This window comes from Phascolarctos cinereus, unplaced genomic scaffold (genome assembly GCF_003287225.1).
Source record: "Phascolarctos cinereus isolate Bilbo 61053 unplaced genomic scaffold, phaCin_HiC Scaffold_5;HRSCAF=322, whole genome shotgun sequence".
NCBI lineage: Eukaryota > Metazoa > Chordata > Mammalia > Diprotodontia > Phascolarctidae > Phascolarctos > Phascolarctos cinereus.
Genome location: NW_027555958.1, coordinates 469,680,859 through 469,702,576, shown reverse-complemented (window position 1 = coordinate 469,702,576; position 21,718 = coordinate 469,680,859). Strand labels below are relative to the sequence as shown.

At 42.2% G+C, this 21,718-nt stretch overlaps 1 protein-coding gene across 2 annotated transcripts in view; it reads right to left on the bottom strand.

Moving 5' to 3' along the window:
- Positions 1-482: 482 nt before the first annotated feature.
- Positions 483-21,718, bottom strand: part of LOC110212919 (biotin-dependent 3-methylcrotonyl-coenzyme A carboxylase beta1 subunit-like) — a 67,551-nt gene continuing 46,315 nt past the window's right edge. For both annotated transcript variants that reach the window (XM_020993072.2, XM_020993073.2), the window contains exons 8-13: positions 17,715-17,806; positions 12,406-12,562; positions 8,854-8,976; positions 7,732-7,880; positions 5,195-5,276; positions 483-1,807 (exon numbers count right to left, since the gene is read on the bottom strand). In XM_020993072.2, the coding sequence (XP_020848731.1) occupies positions 1,724-1,807; positions 5,195-5,276; positions 7,732-7,880; positions 8,854-8,976; positions 12,406-12,562; positions 17,715-17,806 (687 nt within the window). In that variant the 3' untranslated portion in view covers positions 483-1,723. The remainder of the gene's footprint in view (positions 1,808-5,194; positions 5,277-7,731; positions 7,881-8,853; positions 8,977-12,405; positions 12,563-17,714; positions 17,807-21,718) is intronic.

Genomic DNA, 21,718 nt, shown 5'->3' with positions numbered 1-21,718 from the left:
GCTGAGCTCCATGACACTTACGGTCCCTTTCCAGCCTTCTGTCTGTGGCCCTACGTATCATTTCTGTGTGTGTTTTATAGGTTGAGTCCAGAGCTCTGGGGCTCATTCTCCCATCTCACTTGGATAAGCACATTGGGTCCCCAGACCATGGCTCTTACTTCTCCCCTCAAGGTTCTAGGGATGACCCAGAGGGCTCCAGAGAGTCTCTGGCATTCCTGCTTATGAGCCCCCACCTGGTAGCCCCCCACCATATCAATCACCAGTTAATACCTCCCCAATATAATCAATTAGCTTTTCCAAAGGAATAATTACTGAGAAAATAGAGCAAAAAAACAATTACAACAAGCTCTCATACCAGGAGCAGAGCCCCTCTGCCTCCTTGATTCCTGGAGCTAATGGCCTTAAACTGGAAATGGGGATTACTAAATACCACCCCCAAGGTCACTTCTAATTGTGATATTGCTGATAGATGAGTCACTCCATTTTTGTGTTTATTCTCTTTATTTAAGTTTTATTTTTTTAATCAACAAAAACTGCTTTTTCTTTCCTTCCAACCTCCTCATATTTTACGAAAAGAAGGATAAAAACAAAACCTTTGTAACAAATACATATAGTCAAGGAATCAAGTGGAACAAATTCCTGAATTGGTCATGTCAAAAATGCCTGTCTCATTCTGGACCCTTAGTCTATGACCTCTTGGTGAGGAGGGAGGCAGCATCCTGCATCACTGGTCCTCCGGAATCATGGCTGGTCATAGTGGAGTCACTCCCTTCCTCATAGGACACAGCATCTCAATTGCTGGGTCTATTGATTGCCAGGCTGTGTTGAGCATTTCCAACCTCAGGAATGGCTTCTCATTATGTTCAGCAGCTGCCATTACTGATACGATCTGGTATGAATTATATTTGCTGGTCCTCTTGGACTCTTCCAACCTTTTGAAGATCACAAAATCATCACTTGTTCTCTTCTCTCTCTCTGAAAATCATTCACCTAAGATCAGGAAAGAAGAAACACACAGGGGCAGAAATAGGCAGGACCATGTGTTCAGTGGGGAAAGAAGGGGGCCAGTGACAGACAGCAGGCTACTGCTGCTTCTTCTATGCCTCAGTGACAACCAGAAAAGAGAGAATTCATCCATTTTCTATTCCAGCCTTTGTATACATGCTCGTTTCTAGCTTAGCAACCAATGAAAAGCATTTCCATGACCACCCAACAAGATGACAAGAAACAGAAGGCACCTTCACATGCTTTGAATCATGGAGGGAGAAGGCCCCCCATCACACATTTCTACAGACAGGCTCACCAAGTCATATTGCACATACTCTGAGGACCAAGACCTCATCAGCCAGTGTCCCCATCATACAGATGGTGAAACAGATGCCTAAAAAGCTGAAGAATTCACTAGGGTCACACTACTAGTAAGTGTCAGAGTCAGGAATCAAACCCAGGTCCTCAGGGATCTAAGCCCAACCCTTTCCCCACCAAAATACTCTTCCTTTGCTAGGAAACCATCCAGTATGCCCATGCTTCTTACAGTAGTGGAGAAACTGAGGCACTTGAAGATTAATGATTTAGCATTCTTAGTAAGCTTCTGTTTCTGAGTTTTGCTCGATTTGTTCAGTTTCGGTAAATCAACACCAATCCAGTCTTGTGGTTGTAAAAAACAAAAGTCCCTGAAGCCATTGTTTGCAAAGCATTTCATATGCGTAACAGTCACTTCTAATTACATCCGGAGAATGGGCTGCTGCTGATGGGTGAGAGTCTGGCTCTCCTTCTGTTTGATGATCGCTAAGCACTTCGCAATCACCTGGACACAGAGGAAATGCAAGAGATCAGACCTGGAAACGAATGAATGAATCCGCAGAATTAGAGTGACGTTCTTTTTCATTACTGTGTTCTGTTCTTCTATGGGAGGGCTTAGAGCGATGTGGGACAGTTGGGCAAGAGTTTGTTCTAAAACCTATCAAATACAGCACAGTGAGGTGAGCAGAGCCAGGAAGATCAGAGTTCAAGTTCTACCTCTGACAATTTTGGCTGCTTGACCCTGGGCAAGTCACTTCACTTCTTAGAGTTCTAGTCAACACTCTAATACAGAGTGCAGAGAAGGTGCCAACCTGAACTGGTGAAGGAGATTACTCACCAAAGAGTTCATAGAACCTTGAAATCACAGACTGAGTCTCCATTCTTAGCCATTATTATAACCCTGAGCCCTAGTAATAATTAAAAATAATAATAATAATGAAGAAGAAGAAGAAGAAGGAAGAAGAAACAATAGTTGCTACAGTGGCTATTAAATCTAGTATTCTATTCTCTTCTATTCTGTTCTATTCTATTCTATTCTATTCTATTCAACTGTCATGCAGTCTTATAATGGAATACCCATAACCACAGACATTTCAAAGAGATTGGACTTGTGTGGTTGAAATGGGATTGGGAATCATTATAAATAGTATACTCTAGTGCATTACATTTTCCCCTTTGTCTCGGTGTGCAATCATCTCTGCTTAGAACTTTGATTTTTCTCTAGGAAGGAAAGGAAGGTTGTGTTAATTAACATTTACTAAGGGTCTGCTATGTGCTAGGCACTGTCCTAAATACAGGGGATACAAAGAAAGACAGTGCCTGTCCTCAAAGAGCTTACAATCTAACAGGAGAAAACAATACTCAAAAAGGAAGCTGAAGGTGATGGAGCAAGAAGGGAAGGTATCCAACTCAGGTTCATGATGGCAAAACCCAGAGAAGTGCAGCCAGGTGGAAATGAAGAGATGGCTGTCCTGGATGCCTTCTTTCAATGGAAGTTCTGAGAGAAGCTCTCTGTTTTACAACTGGAGGGAGGGAGGGGCTGCAGGGTCAGAGGACACTGACAAGGTATAAGTTCTGGGGCTGAAATGATCTTTCAGGATGAAGAGGTTCCCGAGGCATGAAAAAGATGTCCAGAGGAGTGTCTCCCAAAGTAGAATGGGCTACCTCACAGTATGATGGGCTTCCCATCACTGGAAGTCATTGAGGAAAGCTTGGATGGCCTCTTGTTGGATGTGACATAGAGGCATGGGTTAAACAAGATGACCTCGGAGATCCCTGAAATAACAACTCTGATTTTGTGAGGTCATAGGGATGTGGAATTCAAGGAAGGTGGCAAGTCTATTGTTCTTAATAAATGCTTCTTGACTGAATGACTTTTCTTCAACCAAGGACAAAATCTCAGCATGCTAATTGTTTGTTCTTTTTATAATAATCTCCAGAAAGGGGGCTTCTTGGCTGTGCATTGCAAGATTACACAATTCATACACTCAAGAAGTTTTTAATACCTAAAGCGAATCCCTAAAGCAGTCATTTGACCTGCCATGCGTGGTAGGGACATCCCATTGTCTACCTTGGTGTAGTGGGAAAAATACTGAGCTTGGAGTTGAGAAGAATGCTTGTCTGACTCTACCTATAACTGAGTAAGTATGTAGCCTTGGAAAAGCCACTCCTGTTTTCTAGGCTGCAGTTTCCTCACCTCTGAAAATCAAGGGTGTGGAACAAGATGAACTCTCAGGTCCCTCCTAGACCTTAAAGATTCTATAGTTTTAGGAAACTTGAGTTCTCTGTGAATCTTAGCAGCGATTTCTCATGAAATCTCTTTCTCTAATTTTTTCCCATCATTTTTCTTCCCTTGTAATGCTCCTAAAAGTGCCTAGGTAGCTAGGTGGTACAGAACATAGAGCACAGAATTAGGAAGACTTGAATTCAACGCCAGCCTCAGATACTTCCTAGCTGTGTAAACCTGGGCCAGTCCCTTAATCTCTGTCTGATCCAGTTTCCTCATCTGTATAAAAGGGGATAGCAATGAAGCTCTCCCAGGGTTATTGGGAAGATCAAATGAGAGGCTATATGAAAAGTGCTTTGCAAGCCTTAAAGCTCTCTATAAATGCTGGATATTATTATTATTTAAACTTCCCACCATCCCTGACTTGTGCTGTGGGGTCCCCAGCAGTATTCAGGGCTCCCTTGCTTTGTCTGAAGAATGCTTAACCAAGAGAGGTCTCCCTGAAACAGCTTCAGGGACCCCTTCCCCCACAGATATCCTTGGACCACACTTTGAGAACCACCGTGCAAAGCCACAAACAAATTGCAATCCGTATTGGTAAAGAGAGATCTCACACTGCAAATTCTCCCATGCTGATGAAAATCAAAGATCCTTGTGTATTTTCATCTATGAAATGGGATGTTGGGCAGTATCTCTTGCTCATCCTCAGATGAAGAAAGACCAAAAATTCAAAGAATTTATTTAGAAGAAGAGATTTATAGATTGGACAAGAAGAACAAAGGGAAGGGAAAGGAACAGCGATAAGTATTTATGCATTAGGCACTTTACAAATACTATCTCATCTGATTCTCATGACACCTCTGCTAGGTAGGTGCTATTATTTTCCCCATTTTACAGTTGAAGAAATTGGGACAAATGGAGGTTAAGTGACTTGCCCAGGGTCACACAGCTAGTAAGTGTTTGAGGCTGGATCTGAACTCTGTTCTTCCTGAGTCCAAGGCCAATGCTCTATACCCTGTGCCATCAGCTGCCCCTATAATAATAAGGATAGCTAAAAAACTATAATAACTAGGATGTTTAGACTGCAAAACACTTGAATGATGGCAAAGATATATGAGTCTGGAAAAACTTTTAAAATGAGTTAGGGATCACACCTGTCATTCTCCTGGTCCAGGGAACTCCCCAATGAGGAATGCTGGTAGGCGCCTTCTCTGCAGCTTAAAATTTTTAGTTTCCTAGAGCACTGAGTAAGTGGCTTGCTTATAGTCACAAAGCCAGTATGTGGCAGGCAGGATTTGAATCCAAATCTCTGAAGCAGACTCTCTCTCCATTACTCTATATACAGGACCACTGGACCTGCTGACTATGGTTATATCTACACATAAACCAGCTTGGGAGGAAAAGTCACTAATGAGGTTGTTCTTTAAACAATCATTTGGCAGAATTAAACCAATTCATATGCTTTTGACCTCCCAACTATCTCTATTAAGTCAAGGTAAAGTAAAAAACAAAAAAAACTTGGAACATGTCATCTTCTCATTGCCCCAAATAAGTAATCATTAGGGACTCACTGGGCATGTTAGTCAACCTGCCAGGATCCCCTCATCCTTAAAGTTGGCATTTGAAACCCAGGCCCAAACTGACAGAGCACCAAAGGGAGCCCACCTCTCTGGAATTCTGGGGCAGTATCACTCCATCATCCCACAGTCTGGCTGAGGAATAAAATGCTGTGCTTTCATTCTCCAGTCTGATAAAGAGAGCATGAAGGTTGATGGTTACAAACAGATCATTCAATTCGACCAACATTTATCAAATACAAAGTATATACCAGGCACAGTACTAGGGCTGGGAATAAAAAAAATAAAGGAGATTCTGCCCTCCATGAGACTGCATTCTGCTGACATGCAAGAAATAAAATACAGCTGCAGCTGAGATTGAAAGTTACAACAGATACAGTAAGAAGCAGAGTGGTGAGTATGGAGGAAAGAACCCTTAGGCATCATGTTAGAGAGGATTTGAATTTGAATCCTTTCTCTGATGATGTAGAACTGGAACTCAGGATGGAAAGTACAGCTGAATGTATACAGGTCTAAAAAACAGACAGACAGATAAATAGATGGATGGATGGATGGATGGATGGATGGATGGGTGGATGGATGGATGGATGGATGGATAGACATAGACAGACACAGGTAGATAGGTAGGTAGGTAGATAGACAGAAAGAGGGATGGATGGATAGATAGACAAACATAGATAGACAGACAGAAATAGATAGATAGATAGATAGATAGATAGATAGATAGATAGATAGATAGATAGACAGACAGATAGACAGATAGAAGATGGATGGATAGATAGGCAGACACAGATAGACATAGATAGGTAGAGCATTTATCAAATGCAAATTATGTTCAGCACTGTAAAGATGAGCTGGGTCATCTGTAAGGAGATGATAATTAAACCCATAGGAGCTGATGAGGTCACCAAGTTAGAGAAGCGTTGACAGAAGGAGGACTCAGGATGAGATGTTGGGGTACACCCATGGTTAGGGGCACAGGCTATGGATGATAATCCAACAAAGTAGAAGGAATAGTTGGGTAGGTAGAAGGACAACCAAGAGAAATGAGTATCATCATTACCCAGAGAGAAGAGAATGTCCAGGAAGAGAAGATGGTAAACAGGAGGTCAAGAAGGTTGAGGATGTCGCTGATGTAACATCTGTACTCTATCCTTCTATCTCTATGTCTGCTGTTCTATTTTCTAACCATTGTGTGTGAATATTGAAGCCCTTTCTTGCCTCCCAGCATGTTGTGAGGCTCAAATATGTGAAAGCATTTTGCAAACTGTAAGGTGATGACCAAATATAAGTCATTACTCTTTGTTAAATGTTAAGTTAATGTTAACTAAGAAGAATCTGACCCATTTTGTGGATCAGCATATCTTAATTTAAAAGAATTCAGCTTCACAACAGGCAAAATTATTTAAAAGCTTACTCTCAGAAAAAGAGCTCATAGGACTTAGAAATGAGAAATCCTGTCAATCATCTGTCCTTAAGTGACATCATTTTATTTTTTTTTGTTATGAACTTAACAATAACCAATAAAATGAGCACTTTTATATTTATTTTAAGATTATAAAGGAAATTATGAACCTCTATTATATACTCCTTGCTTTTATATTTTAAGTGTATAATAAATTCAAAATGTAAACTTTCAAAGTTGTCCTTCTGGTCTTTGATTCTTCCCAACTTTCCTTCCATTATGGGGGGGTGGGGAGGGAGGTAAAGAAGGTGATAGTCTTATTCCTAACCCTCCTATTTTTACCACCTCCCAAATGGGGAAATGCAAATAAAATCCTTGTAACAAACAAGCATTTTCAAGCAAAAGAAATTCCCACATTGATCATGTTTGAAAACGTATGTCTCATTCTGCATCTTGGATCTATCCCATACTAGTCTGTTAGGAGGTGGGTAGCATACTTCATGATGAGCCCTCTGGAATCCTGCTTGGTAATTTCACTTATCAGAGTTATTAAGTCTTTCCTAATTGGTTTTCATTATTATATTGTCCTTCACTTTGCATCAGTTCATACAAGTCTTCCCAGGTTTCTCTGAATACAGCCCTTTATCACAGTGCAATAATGTTCTATTACATTCATGTGCCGTAATTTGTTCAGCTATTCTCCAGCGGAAGAACATCCCCTTTTGTTTCCATTTCTTTGTCACAATAATAACAGCTGCTGTACTTTTGTATAGATGAGTCATTTTCTTCCTTTTTGGTAACTCCTTCATTTTATGATAAGAAAAATGAAGCCTAATTTGCTGAAGTGGCCTCCCAAGGGCACAGAGCTTCGTAAAAAGAAAAAGGATTCAAACTGGTCATCTAGCCATGAAATACTCAGGTCTTCTGATCCTGAATCTATTATTCAATTCAACAAGTTGTTATTGTTTTTTTTAAATCCCTGCTCTGTGTTACCAACAGCGCTAGGTATACAAAGTCAAACAACAGAAGTATTCCCTGCTCCACGGCAATGCATTAATGGTTTTTAATTGAAGAACATTAGGAAAGAAGCTGTGATGAAAGTTGAGAGAGGAAGAGACCTGAATTCTCTCTCCTAAGTCTGATTATTTACATTTCTTGCTCTAATGGGCCTTGTCCAATTATCAGTAAAAAGTCAGCACGGTAGGGACCTCAAAACTTACTTTTTCTCCAGATTCTTTAATGTGGATTTGTCCATGTAGAAGTTCTCATCTTCTTCCAGAAAGTCAGCAAATAGAGATCTACAATCAACAAGAGCAACTCTTGCATTGGGCCACAGGAACAAGAAATTAGGGTCGAATGATCTTCCACACTAAAAATGAGCGATCCGTTTGAGTGAGAGAAAAAAAAAAACAAGAAAAATCTGCCTTTAGGGTACGTTGAGCCAATAATACCAGGACCATAGATCGAGGGATGGAAGGGACCTTAAAGGCCTCAAGCCAAGTTCCCTCATATGGTAAATAAGGAAACTGAGGTACAAAGAGCTCACCAAGGGTCTCACAGTAAGTGCCTAAGGCAAGATTCTATCTCAAATCTCCTTGACCCAAAATCCACCAGTCTCCACTGCATCACCTTGATGCCTTAAGTCACTTACTTACCTGAAAGAAGACATCCTTAAACTCAGATTTTATGTATACAACAGAAGAGGCAATGTGGTACAGTGCACACAGTATTGGACTTGGAGTCAAAAGGACTTATGTCTGCTTCTTACCAGCTTTGTGACAAGTCACTTCACTTACCGAACCTCAGTTCCCATCAAGTTTGTGCCCAATTTCCCCACAGAGTCTGCGTAGATTTGTGGGAGAGGGGGCCCCACATTTGGGTGGGGGTGGGAGAGAATGCATTTGAACCAACAACAGTTCTTTTGACACTTTTTAGTAAACACCTTTGCTAAAATCTCCTGGCTACTTTTTCATTGGAAGCACACTGATAGACTCATGATAATACAATACAATATATAATGATAATTATATGATACAACATGACACATGACATAATATAATATAATATAACATAACACAGCATAGAATAGCATGATATAATAGTAATTATAATTATTAGTGATATTATTATCAATTATTAATAGTAGTTAATGGTGTTATCCCTAGATCTCTGAGACTCATAATATGCAAATGACCTCTAGTAACCAGTCCAAACACAGAGAGTGGGATTTAAGGCAGTAGCCTCAGACGGGGGAGGGGGGGTGGCTACATTTGTTTTTGGGAAGGCTTAGGAAGTACGTGAATAGGACATATTATTTAGCCCAATCATCAATATTTCTGTACCATGGCATAGCTGTCATTTCCAAAACAGCCACCAATGACCAGAGTTATCTTGGGAACTTCTGCACAAGCAATGGTGGCCATCATACAGGCCTGGGCCTTGAATCTTCTGCCTAGATCTTCTGCCTGAAATGAAAGTGGAAAGAAGACACTTCACAAGGACTGTTCTAAGAAGTCATTTTTATCCCTACAAAGCAAGAATGTGATTGGTGTAATGGGGAACGCACTGGAGCTTGAGTCAAGGTGGACCTGGCTTGATCTTGGACCTTAACTTCTCTCGGCCTCAGTTTCCTCTTTTGGAAAAGGATGAGCTGGATTAAATCCCCTAAGGGCCCTTCCAGCTCTTAGTATCAAAGGTTCTATTTTCTCGTTTTCCTCCTCCCCAGCTGAAGGTACATAAGAGAGGTGACATTTCAATGGAAAATTAGTAGAGCCATTTAGCCAACATTTATTGTCTACTACATTCAAGGCACTGACAAAAGCAACAGGCCTCGAGTTTCTTCCCTGCTCTCCCAAGAACAAGCTGTGAGGCATTCTGCAAGCCACCTGCCCACCAATCTTCTTTGAGGCTCAGTTATCTAACCTGGGAACATTCTGGGAAACAGTCAATGATGCTACAGTATTTGCCTGAGGCAGAATTTAAATTCAGATCTTCCTGACTCAAGGTCGAGCGACTTCACTGCCTAGATACATGAAGTTACTAACCTGCTCAAACTCCTTTACCCAAGGATAATATTACTTGACTTAAAAATCCGAAGGTCAAACAACAAAGAAAGGATTCATATGTGTGAAACTATTTGTAGCAGCTCCTGTTCTGGCGGCAAAGAACTGAACGCTGAGGAAGCATCCATCCATCCATCCATTGAGGAAGGACTGAACAGATTAAGAAATGATGAAGGGGATGGTTTCAGAGAAACCTGAGAAGACTTCTATGAACTGATGGAGAGGGAAGGAAGCAGACCCAGGAGAAGAGGCTGTTTGTAAAAAACAACATTGAGAAGACAAACTTTGAAAGACTTAAGCACTCTGATCAACGAAACGACTAGAACTGTGAATCCAGAGGACCAGTGACGAGGAATTCTGCCCGCCTCCCCGTGGAGAAAGGATGGACTCAGGACACAGGAGACAAACATAGTTGGACAGGACTAATGAGGGAATCTTTTTTGTGATGGTTTCATTTTGGTTTTCTTTTTTCCTTTCTCTATGGGCATGAGAAAGCAGAGGGGATAGGGTGGGCAGGAAATAAATGTGTTAATTTTATTTTTTTAATAGTGGGTGGGAGACCCAGGACCAAAACCCAAGTCTTCTGATTCTGAAGTCCAATGATCCTTTGAATAAAAAATGGAATGTCAAGAGCAGTTGGTATTGAGTCAAAGACTTTGCCCTGAATCCCAGCTCTGCTATTCACTAACTATAAGACCTTGGGCAAATCACAAAGAGTCAGATGTGGTTGAAAAACAACTATACAACAACAAAAAGAGGGGGCTGGTCTACAGAAACTCTAAGGCCCCTTCCAGCTCTGAGCCCTGTGATTCTATAATCTGTTAGTTCCAAAGAAAGGAAAATGAATCTTTTGGGAGGAGGGCAGAGAGGCACGGGATTTAAAGCAGAGGGAACAGAGAATATTACTGATGAGGAAGAGCTCAAGTGAGGACAAAATAACGTGAGATGAACTCTACTTAGGAAATCAAGGGGCTTATCCGTGATGGCACATCTTTCTGGGAACTTTCTGCATGCTCTCAAGGGAGGCTATTAAGTTAAAACTTCATGCAGTGACTGGTATGAAAATAACTAGATGGAAAAACTATTGAATTATAATGTAAAAGGGGGAAAAAAATCCATCCATAGAGGAATGTGGAAGGTGATGATGGGGCAGTGCAAAGAACACTGTGCTCTAGAGTCACAGGAACTGAAGTCAAACTCAAGCTTAGCCACTCATAGATGGTGTGACTGTGGGCAAGTCATTTAACTTCTCTTCACCTCAGTTTCCTCATTTGTAAAATAGGGATAATAATAGCACCTATCTCCTCAGAGTGTTGTGAGAATCAATTGAGATAATATATGTAAAGATCTTTGCAAACCTTAAGGCTCTCTAGAAATGTAAGCCATTATTATTGCCCAAGGCCATATAGGTAGTAAGGGTCACAAGCTGTTGTTGTTATTATTATTATTATCCTCTCTGGGTCTCAGTTTCCTCTTCTGTAAAATGAGGGAGTTAGACCACATGGACTGTGAATATGTGATCCTCTGCCTCTTTTGTGAGAGGTGGAGAGAGCCCCAGACTAGGACTCAAGAGGTCTAGAATGATGTTCCACTGTTCCATGTAAAAGTTGGGTAGCCTTGGACAATTAACTTTGCCTTTCCAGCCTTGGATTCCTCAACTATAAAAAGGGTCCAAGGACTATTTGTGCATCTCTCGAGATGATTGTTAGATGTCAGGGAAACAATAGTTGTACACGTCGCCATGAAGCCTTCTCCAAAGGCAAACTCTCAGTCATGGTGGCCCCACTCCTCCCCACTGGAACATCTCAGTAGGCTTTTCCTCTTCTGGAAGCCAAGATGGCTTCCCTCCCTTATTAACTTCTGAAAGCCCAAAAAACATCACCCCAAGAAAAACCCCAGAACAGCTGAACCAGAAGAAAGATGGGGTGCAGCAGTCCAGTAGCCCAGGTAGCTTGAGGGATTAATGGGAAAGGCCCCTGTTGGGGGGGGGAAGGGGAGCAGTGCCCAATGGGAGGCATCCCAGCAAGCTAGCGGAAAGCCCCACCTCAGCATACCAGGAGGAGATCCTGAAACCCAGGTAGTGGAGCAGGCAAACACCAGCACCTGGACCCCTGAGTGCCTCAGCGAGGAAACCAGCTTGGAAAACCACCAGGTGCCTCGGCATTCTACAGCAACCGGCTCTCCCAGTACCACAGCACAGCTAAGGGAAGCAGTGCTCCAAGGGCCCCAGGTAGATAAACACCCTACAACATCTATCTGAAAGGAGCTGAAGAAAGGGAAAAGAAGGAAAGGCCTGGGTTAGCAGGAAATCTCCAGGAGTCACACTGCCCAATTAAACCCCTAGAGTTCCAGCATTGCTGATTCCAGCCCAACACCAGGTAAGCTGTCAGAACCCTACAGCCTCTAACTGCCAACGTTGGAGGCCCCAGCACACAAAGCCCGTGACCAGGCCCTGGGCTCCCAACACAAGAAGCTTGGGTCAGTAACCTCTGCTCCCCAGCAGGAGAGCTCAATCTCTGTAAAGGCCAGGAAATAAGCAAACACCGTGAGCAAAAAGAAACATACGATAGATTCTTATTATGGGAAGAGAGAAGATCAAGGCAGAAATTCTGAAGAGGACAACATTGTCAACAAACCCACATCTGGAACCTCAAAAGGAAATATGAGCTGGTCTGAAGCCCAAAAACCCTTCTTAGAAGAGCTCAAGAAGGATTTTAGAAGACAAATGAGAGAGATAGAAGAAAAAAATGGGAAAAGAAATGAGAGGTATGCGAGACAGAGTCAACAGCTTGGAAAAGGAAGGACAAAATTAACTGTAGGAAGATCTCGTACCTGTGCAAGGCTTGTGCACTGAGATGTTTTTGGAACAGTGTTCAGGAGAAACAGGATGGGGATGTTCCGGTGACTGCACAGATTCACAAAGTTGCTACCTTTGAGGGAGGCCTGGTAGGTTAGCTCCCCATTGTTCGCCACCAGGCCAATTAGATGCCTGGTAAAACAAAGACAAAAAAGAAGACTCCATTTTTTGTGCTTTCCATGTAGGCCACTGACACGTGAGAGGAATTTGCCATTTGCAGCTGTAGCAGGTGGGATAAAGTCAGTTTGATATCAAGGCTCTGCCCTTATGTGTGCTATATCAGATAGAGTGCTGGTGTAACACTCTGGATCTACAATCAGGAAGACCTGCATTCAAACCCAGCCTCAAGGCACTTGGTAGCTGTGTGACCCTGGTCATTTAAGCTTTTCAGCCTCAGTTTCCTCATCTGTACAATGAGGAAAATGTAGCACCTACCTCCCAGGGTTGCTGTGACAATCATAGGCAATAATACTTGTAAAGTGCTTTGCAAATTGTTAAGTGCTAAAGAAATGTGAACTATTATTATGATCAACCAACCAGCAAGCATTTGTGAAACAATTACTATTACGGCAGGCATGGGTGAGGCCATCTTTGCCTTCAGGAAGCTTATACTCTACTGAGGTCCCAAAGGTGCATCACGCTACAAGAGTGTCTGAGCAAGGTTCTAGAGTTGGAAGGTACCTTACAGGAAGCCAAATTCACCCTCCTCATTTTGTGTAGAGGAAATAGCCCTGAGGAAGCTGATTTGACCACAGTCAAGTCAGAGGTGGCTCAGTATCAGCACCACCTAACATTGGCCTGAAAATACATTTAATCTGAGCCAATCAATCCTAGTCTTGCCAGACTGTCAGTCTGAGTCCCTATCAGTTGCTGCACCCTAGGGATGGTGGCTGTCACTGCTTCTTCTACAAGTCAAAGATAGAAGAGTTTTGTAGGTAGACAAAGCCTATGTTAACCATGACTGGCAGTCCCCATGTGTTCCCTGCGCCCACACTGGAGAATCCTCTAACTCCTGACACAGTCTGTTATCATTTTTGACAGCTTTCACAGGTTAGAAGTTTCACCTTAAATCAAGCTAACTAGCTTCGACTCCTTGTAAGCTCCATCACACCCAGATCTGCCTTTTGGGGCCAAGCCAAATCAAGAGGAATAACTGTTATAGGACAGCTCCTCAAATATATGAAGTCAGAAATCAAGCCCTCCCCTCGAATTTCCTCTTCTCCAGGCTACACATGCCTAACTAGGACCTTTAGCTGGTCCTCATGTAACATGACCTCAAGGTTTTCCACTACCCTGGTTGTTCTCCCCTGGACAAAACCTAGCTTATCCAGGCGCCATCTCATCAATGGCTTCTTTGGCATTCTTCACGTCCCTGCTAAAAATTCCCCCTTCTACAGGAAGCCCTGCCCAGTCCTCTCTCCCCCAGTGGGTTATCTCCAACTTATGCAGCATGGATCTTGTTTGTACAGAGCCACTTGAATGTTCTGTCTTCCATTTGACTGAGCTCTCTGAGAGTAAGGGCATATTTTACCTTCCTTGGTATTCACAGCACTTAGCATTGCACCTAGCACATAATAGGTGCTTTTACAAATGTTTATTTAATTGACCCAACTACCTAAAATGTGGCTCCTAAAGCCAAAGATCTCACTCCAGATGTTCTCTGACCAGGGAAGACAATGAGGAGCTCAAGCCCCTTCCTGGTCCTGGACACTTGAAGGCAATTTTCATATCCTTTCCAAGTCTTCCCTTCTTGTGCCAGTAGCACAGTCATACTGTCTGGGCTGCAGCATGGCATCGTGGGGCATTGCTCTTGCAGTAGAAAAACTGAGTTCAAATCCTAACTCTCACATTTACTGTATATGAGGTCCTGACCCATTCGCATAATTTCACTGAGCTTCAGGTAAAACACCATATAAATGTGAGCTATTATACTTTTATCACACTATTACAATAGCTCCCTGTGAGCTATTTACATGAGCATCAGCCTGCAGCACAAGATTCACCCCCAATCAGGCACAACCATTTTTTCAGTACCTACTATGTGCTATTTCACTGGGAATACAATGACAAGAAATGAAACCATCCTTACTATTGGGGACCAACATTCTGTCCTCAGCTAAGTAATCATTCAGGCAGTCAATGAGCATTTATTAAGTGTTTATTACTAGGAAGGAAGGAAGGAAGGAAGGAAGGAAGGAAGGAAGGAAGGAAGGAAGGGAGGGAGGGAGGGAGGGAGGGAAGGAGGGAAGGAGGGGAGGAGGAAGAAGGAAGGAAGGGAGGGAGGGAGGAAGGGAGGGAGGGAGGAAGGAAGGAAGGAAGGAAGGAAGGAAGGAAGGAAGGAAGGAAGGAAGGAGGGAGGAAGGGAGGGAGGGAGGGAGGAAGGGAGGGAGGGAGGGAGAAAAGAGAAAAAGAGGGAAGGAGAAAAGAAGAGAGAGAGAGAAAGAGGAAGTAACTATTAAGGGCTTATCATGTACAGGCACTTTGCTTAGCACTGGGGTTGCAAATGTGAGCAAAAATAAAGACAGTGCCTCCCCTCAAGGAGCTTGACATCTGCCAACCATCCCCTTTTATCTCAAAGCTTTTTGTTTACTTTTTCATTAAGGGGGAGCGGTGAAGCTGAGGCAGAAAAGGACAGGAGAATCAGTGATTGGATTCGCAGGTTGATCTGAGGGGCTCACCTAGACTCACATCTCCACAGTGACCAAGCGTGCATTCAGAATGCCCCTGTTTCATTTCCTCTGTCTTCAAATAAACCCAAAAAAGGAGTGAGAAGCAGGAAGGCAGAGACATCCTTGACAAAGCAGAGCCACAGTCATCCCTGTCCCTGAAATGAGCTGGTTGCTTTGGAAACCGTTGCTGGTGGATGAAAAATCCCTTTACTGCCAACTTTGCTTCTCCCACACTCTCAACTCCCATTGTCTCCCTGCCACAGACCTGCTTCATAGAATGTTCCCAGCTAGAGCCTGGAAAGGATCCCCAGGGCTCCCAGGATGGTGAGGGAGCAGCCACCCCTCCCCCCAACCTCCCCCTGTTTCTATTCTCCTCCATCACAGGGAGGTTTGTTGTTGGACAGCCGCCCCAAGTGAAAACAAGAAGGCACCAGGCTGATCCCCAGTGCCTGTTCTCTAAAAGCGTCTTTCCTGGTACTCTGAGAAAAAAATTAAAATGAGGGGAAAGGGCCATTTTGAGAGCTCAAAAATAATTTGTTTTAAATGACTTTGGGGAAAGCATGTTATTTTTCAGCTTTTGAAGGCTAGGAGTAAAATATACAACTGAATAAAATTCAAATATAAAACATACAACTCACTGAGATATTACTAGAATCAAACTGACTACAGATTTGTACCTTCTTATTACTAGAGGGAGCTGGGGTAGGGCAAAGAACAGATATAAGACAGACATTGTATAACAAGGTCAAGGGAAGAAGAATGGATGTCTGAACCTGGCGAGAGATGGATTCCTCCTTCATTCACACTTAATTTTGCTTTCCAGATCAAAACCCTCAATGAACTAAAAGACCTACAACTTTGGACTGATTTGCTACAAATAAGCTTTCATGAGTTGGTACATGGTTTGGGGCTTTTTTTGGATCAGATTGGTGATTTCATTAGTGTAGGTTAGAGGGACCTCAGAGGTAATCTCATCCAACCCCTTTGTCTTACAGGTGCAGAAAATGAGGCACAGGGGTTTCAGTAACTCTTAAAATCCCGCAACTCATAAACATCAGAGGCGAGGTTTGAACCCATGTCCTCCAGCTGCAAAGCTGGTATTCTTTCTCCTGTACCACATGAGAAAAATCCTTCCACTAATCCAGATAGCAATTTGTTCTACAACTTACAGTCTTCTAGAACTGCCTGAGCTAGGTGGCACAATGGATAGAGCTCCGGGCCAGAAGTCAGGGACACCTGAGTTAAAACCCAGCCTCACTAGCTGTGTGACCCAGGGCAAGTCACTTCACCCTGTTTGTCTCAGTTTCCTCATTTGTAAAATGAGCTGGAGAAGGAAATGGCAAACCACTCCAGTGTCTTGCCAAGAAAACTCCAAATGGGGTCATGAAGAGTCAAATACAACTGAAAATTCCAAATGGGGTCACAAAGTATCAGACATGACTGAAAAATGACTGCACAACAGTGCCTCAGAGAGTTGTCATGAGGATCAAATGAGATAATTTTAAAGCACTTCAGCACATTGTCTGAAACACAGTAAGCACTATATATTACTGTTGTTGTTATCGTTAAAATCAAATCACTGCCCACCTCACCTAAAGATAAGATGCTATACTTTGTTACTTTAGCTGGGTAAGAGCTGATCATCTGTCAATCAAAGGCTTAGTTGGACCAAGTACAAAAAATCCTTGGAAGTCATTGGATGAACTGAAGTGAAACTGGCCAGAAGTCTTTTGTGATTGAATGAGGGACTGGGTCACACTCTAGGGAGATGGAGAGCTGCTATAAAACCAAGAGCTAGGTCAAAATGCACCTAGTTTCCAGGAATGAGGAGGTGAAATGTCCTGAGTACTCTGTCCTGATCAGACCAAAATTGGAATATTGGGTGCATTTCTGGGCACCAGCCAAAGAGTGTCTGGAGGAGGGCCTCCAGGATGGTGAAAGACCTTCAATCCATGTCACAGGGAGACAAGTTGAAGACACTAGGGATGAAAAGGTTCAGGGAAGGGGATCATAGCACAGGAGCTGCATATAAGTATTTGAAGAGGGATTTGGGTTGCTCTGGTTGAACCCAGTGGGAAAAAGCAGGGGCATGGGTTTAAGTTGCAAAGCGGCATGTTGAGACAAGGTCAAAAATTAAAGCTGTCCCCAAGTGGAATGGGGTGTCTCCAGAGGGTGTCCCTTCTTACAAGTCTTCAAATAAAAGACAAGTGACCACCTGTCTTCTGATATGATGGAAATTCCTTTTTGTCAATATAGTTTGGACTAGACAGTCACCTCCAACCCTGTTATTCTGTAACAAGTTGACTTTCTTCTTATGAAAGCTGGATTGTCCTGTCTTCATGCCCCTCCACCCCCAACCAAATCCTGGATATACCCTTATGATGAGATGCACCATGGCATAGTCGATACAGCATCACGGACTCATATGCTTATAGCCGAAAGGGAGCTTACAGGTCACCAAGTACAACCCCTTCAGAGATGAGAGGACTTGAAGCCAGGAGGAGCTGTGTTCAAATCTGGCCAGTTACACTTACTAGCTTTGTGACAATGGGAATGTGACTTAACCTCTCTAATAGCCCTCAAAGGTCCCTAGAGTGAAGCACTGAAAGGCTTACCCTTTCACATGAGCAAAACCTGTTACCAAAGTTGTTCCATATTCAGCTTTAAATTCCTGGAATCGACTCCCATCAATCAAACGACTCAGAATCTGCAAAAGGCATGAATATAAACAGCCTATAAATGATTGCTAACACAACCAGTCAGTATCCCTTGATTTGAAGAACAGCAAATTTCAGCTAAGCCAACTAGAAGCAAAGTGTTTTTTCAATCACTTCCATTATAAAATCACATACAAACATGTTTTTTAAAAAGACATGCAATTTTGGCAGCACTAGAGACTCTGGGTGTGAAGAATTCCCTCTACCAAAATTATCACTTATCTGTGACTCAGTAGTTTATTTTCAAAGGATCCTACACTGAGGCAGAGGCATGTAGTAAATGAAGACTTGGAGTCAGGAACTGGGCTGAAGTCTTGTCTCTGTCCTGTCCTTAATGCATGTGCCTGAGCAAGTGAATGAATCTGTCAGTTTTCTAAACCAGTAGCATCAAACGTTTTGAGGACTTTCCTCTACATTTCCTGACAATGGTTAGATAACAATTGATCATGTCTTACCTAAGACCTTAGACCTACAACTTGGAAGGACCTTGAGGGTTATTTTGCCTGACCTCTCATTTTACTCATGAGGAAACTCAGGCCCCAGGAAGGTTGTGACTCACCAAAGTTCACACAAATAGTCATCAGGGGTGGGATTTGAACCCAGGTCTTCCACCAGAGTCTGAGATCTTTCCAGTATAGACCAGTTATTTTATATTCTTACATCATCATCATCATCATCATCATCATCATCATCATCATCATCGTCATCCCTAGCATTCACCTAAAGTTTTAAGATTTGCAAAGTGCTTTACAAATATTTTATTTTATCCTCATAAAAACCTTGGGAGAGAAGTGCTATTATTAACCCCATTTTGTAGATGAGGAAATAGAAGCAGACAGAGGTTAAATGAATTGCCCAGTATCAAGGCTGGACTTGAACTAGGTCATCTTGACTGTAGGTCTGGAGCTCTAGCCCATCCTTTATTCTAGTCATGGATTTTTTTTTTGACAACATGCTTTTATGTTTCTCCAGTATAATTCCTTGGATGTAATGGTCCTTGACATGCTTACACCTGCCATGTGCTTCCTCTCTGCTCTTTGGGTGAAGGTCAACTTCAATTCTGCAGTGCCTTTGGAGTCCCATGACCCTCAACCAAACAGCATCACCAGCATGTTAGTGTCAGAGAAGAGGTAGGTACTCATTTCAGGAGGAACTTGTTTCGAAGTAGTATTTGAAATGGCTCAAAGGACTGGGGTGCCGCACCACTCCTTGCCAGTGGGTGTCACCATCTACCACAAGATGTTTTCACCATATCTATCTATATCTCTCCATATTTATATCTATCCATATCTATATCTATCTATATGTATACATATGTATGTGTGTATATACACACACATATAGAGAGAGCCATTTTGTCAATTCTGTAAATTAAAAACTCCTATTAAAATATTATAGAAACCCATGAAACAGAGAAATAAAAAATGTCACTCAATCCTACATCTAGCCACTTTCTGCTCCTGCAGTGATGGTGGCAGAGGGATGGGAAACAGAGGCAAAAGATACTCAATGGTAGAGCTATGAATTGCTCCAGCCATTCTGGAAAGCAATTTGGAGCTATGTCACCCCCAAAAAATCACAAAGGACCTCAACATAAACCTCGGTACTCGGAAAGTGAAATCCACATCCAACAACTGATGAGTGAACACATAGCTGGAGAAGATGAATCGTATCGATTTTGACTTTGTGGCTACAAACAAAACCAGAAGAAAAAAGAAAGCCACTAGTACATGGAAGGATGGATCACTGCTATTCCTTGAAGGGGCAAAAAAAGGAGTTGTCAGAGTGGGTTTTATCATATATCCAAAGGTGACAAAAAACATTATTTCTTGGACAATTTAGTCATCACGTATCACAGTAATCATGATGAGTATTTACCAACAGGCCACCTTGAAAATAACTGCAATTTGTGCACTACCATTGGTTGCTAAGGATAGAGCAGTAGTGCAAATCCATGAAGAACTGGATGAGACCCTCCAGCTGAAGTTAACATACCCTCTGATACTTTGTGATTTCAAAACAAAGGTGGGAAAAGGTGAGGAGGGAGGAGAAGGGGGGAAATACATGGGAAAGCTTCAAGAAGAAGGAATGAAAGGGGTGAATGACTTACAGATTACAAAGAAGATTCATTCCTCTATATCATGAATACCTACTTTAAGAATTTGTGGGAATAAATGAATGAATGAAAATGTGCCAGGCGCTGTGCTAAGCCTTGCTAATAGAAAAGTAATAAAGCAAAATAGTTTTTGCCCTCAAGGTGCTTATATTCTAATGGGGAAAAACAACACATAAAGAGAAATAATGAAAAGAAAATTGTAAGGAAGGGAGCCTAGCAGTATCCTGATCTCAAACTAGACTACAAATCAGTAATCATCAAAATGATTTTTAGTTTAAAAAAAATAGAGGAATGTATTAGTGGAACAGATGACGTGTGTTATATAGAGGAGCAAATGAATCTAGTGGTCCAATGTTCAAAAACCCAAACAGTTCCTAGTGAAACAAGGAAGGGCTCACTTCCTATTTCACAGAAGTGCTGGGAAAACTAGGAAATGGAAGTGTGGAGGGAGGGACTAGCAGAAATGAGGTATAGACAAAATCTCACACAACATACCAAGATGTTGTTTGTGCTTCATTTTCAAAGAGGACCAATGACATCATAGAGTGGTGTCTTGACTTGTGTATGAGTTGAATTTAAGCAAGGCAGAGCTGCACAGTCATCAGCTTTGAAGCATCAGCCTCACTTTCTCTTGCAAAGTCATCAAAGTCTAGCGGCAAGATAAAAGTCAGAATGACTGGTGTTGCCCTGGGATGCAGTGGATGACATTAGCATCTTCTATATCTGACCAAGCTGTCAGTGCTCCACAGAACCTGCTTCAGCCACCTGCATGACCACCAAAACAAATTGTTCCCATTCACTCATTCCACTGGGGAGGTCTTCAAATACTTGGGATAGAGATCCCCTTAACTTGCCAACAAGTTTGAGGCCCTTGGATTGCCCTCAACCTGCTTTAATCCATCTGCTGAGACGGTTTAGCACAGTGTGGCCACTGTGCATGCCATAGGGAGAGTTCGATGCAGCAGGTGGACAAGAAAGGTGGATGAGTAGCCCTAAAAAGGACTCTGTGAGCCCAAACCCCAGAAATGCTATCCCAGTTAACTTTCACTTTTGATTGCAGTCATATAGCACTCTAAAATGTGCCGTCTGTTTTACAAACATCATTTCACTGAAAGTTAACTGGGAGGGTAACCCTCTTTGCAGCAAGTTTCTCTAATAAAGGTCTCATTCCCATAACATATAAAGAACTGATTTGATTTTGCAGATACAAAAGCTGTTCCACAGTTGATAAATGGCTTAAGGATATGAACAGGCAGTTTTCAAAAAGAAGAAACCCAAACTATCACTTGCCATATATTAAAGAGAAATGCTGCAAATAACTGGTGGTGCAATGGTTACAGTGTCAGGCTTGAGGTCAGGAACACCTGAGTTCAAATCTGCCATCAAATTTTTATTGTGTGACCCTGGGCAAGTCACTTGAAAAAACTTTACCTTAGTTTCCTTAATTATAAAATGTGGATGACAATAGCACCTACCTTTCAGCATGGTCGTGAGGATCAGACAAGAAAACATTTGTAAAGCACAGTGCCTGGTGTATATTAGGCATTTAATAAATATTGTCCTTTCCCTTTTTGAAAATGTTAGTTCTCCTCAATTTATTCATTTGTAAAATGAGAGACTTGTAGTAAATGATTGCTCCATTCCCTCCCAGCTTTAAACCTACAAGACATGGAAAATAAAACAAAACTTTGGTAATAACAATCAACTGGTCAACCACCTAGCATTTGTTAAAATCCACCGTGTGAGATGGCACAGAGTGGTCTTTTGGTGCAAGTGAATTTGGCAT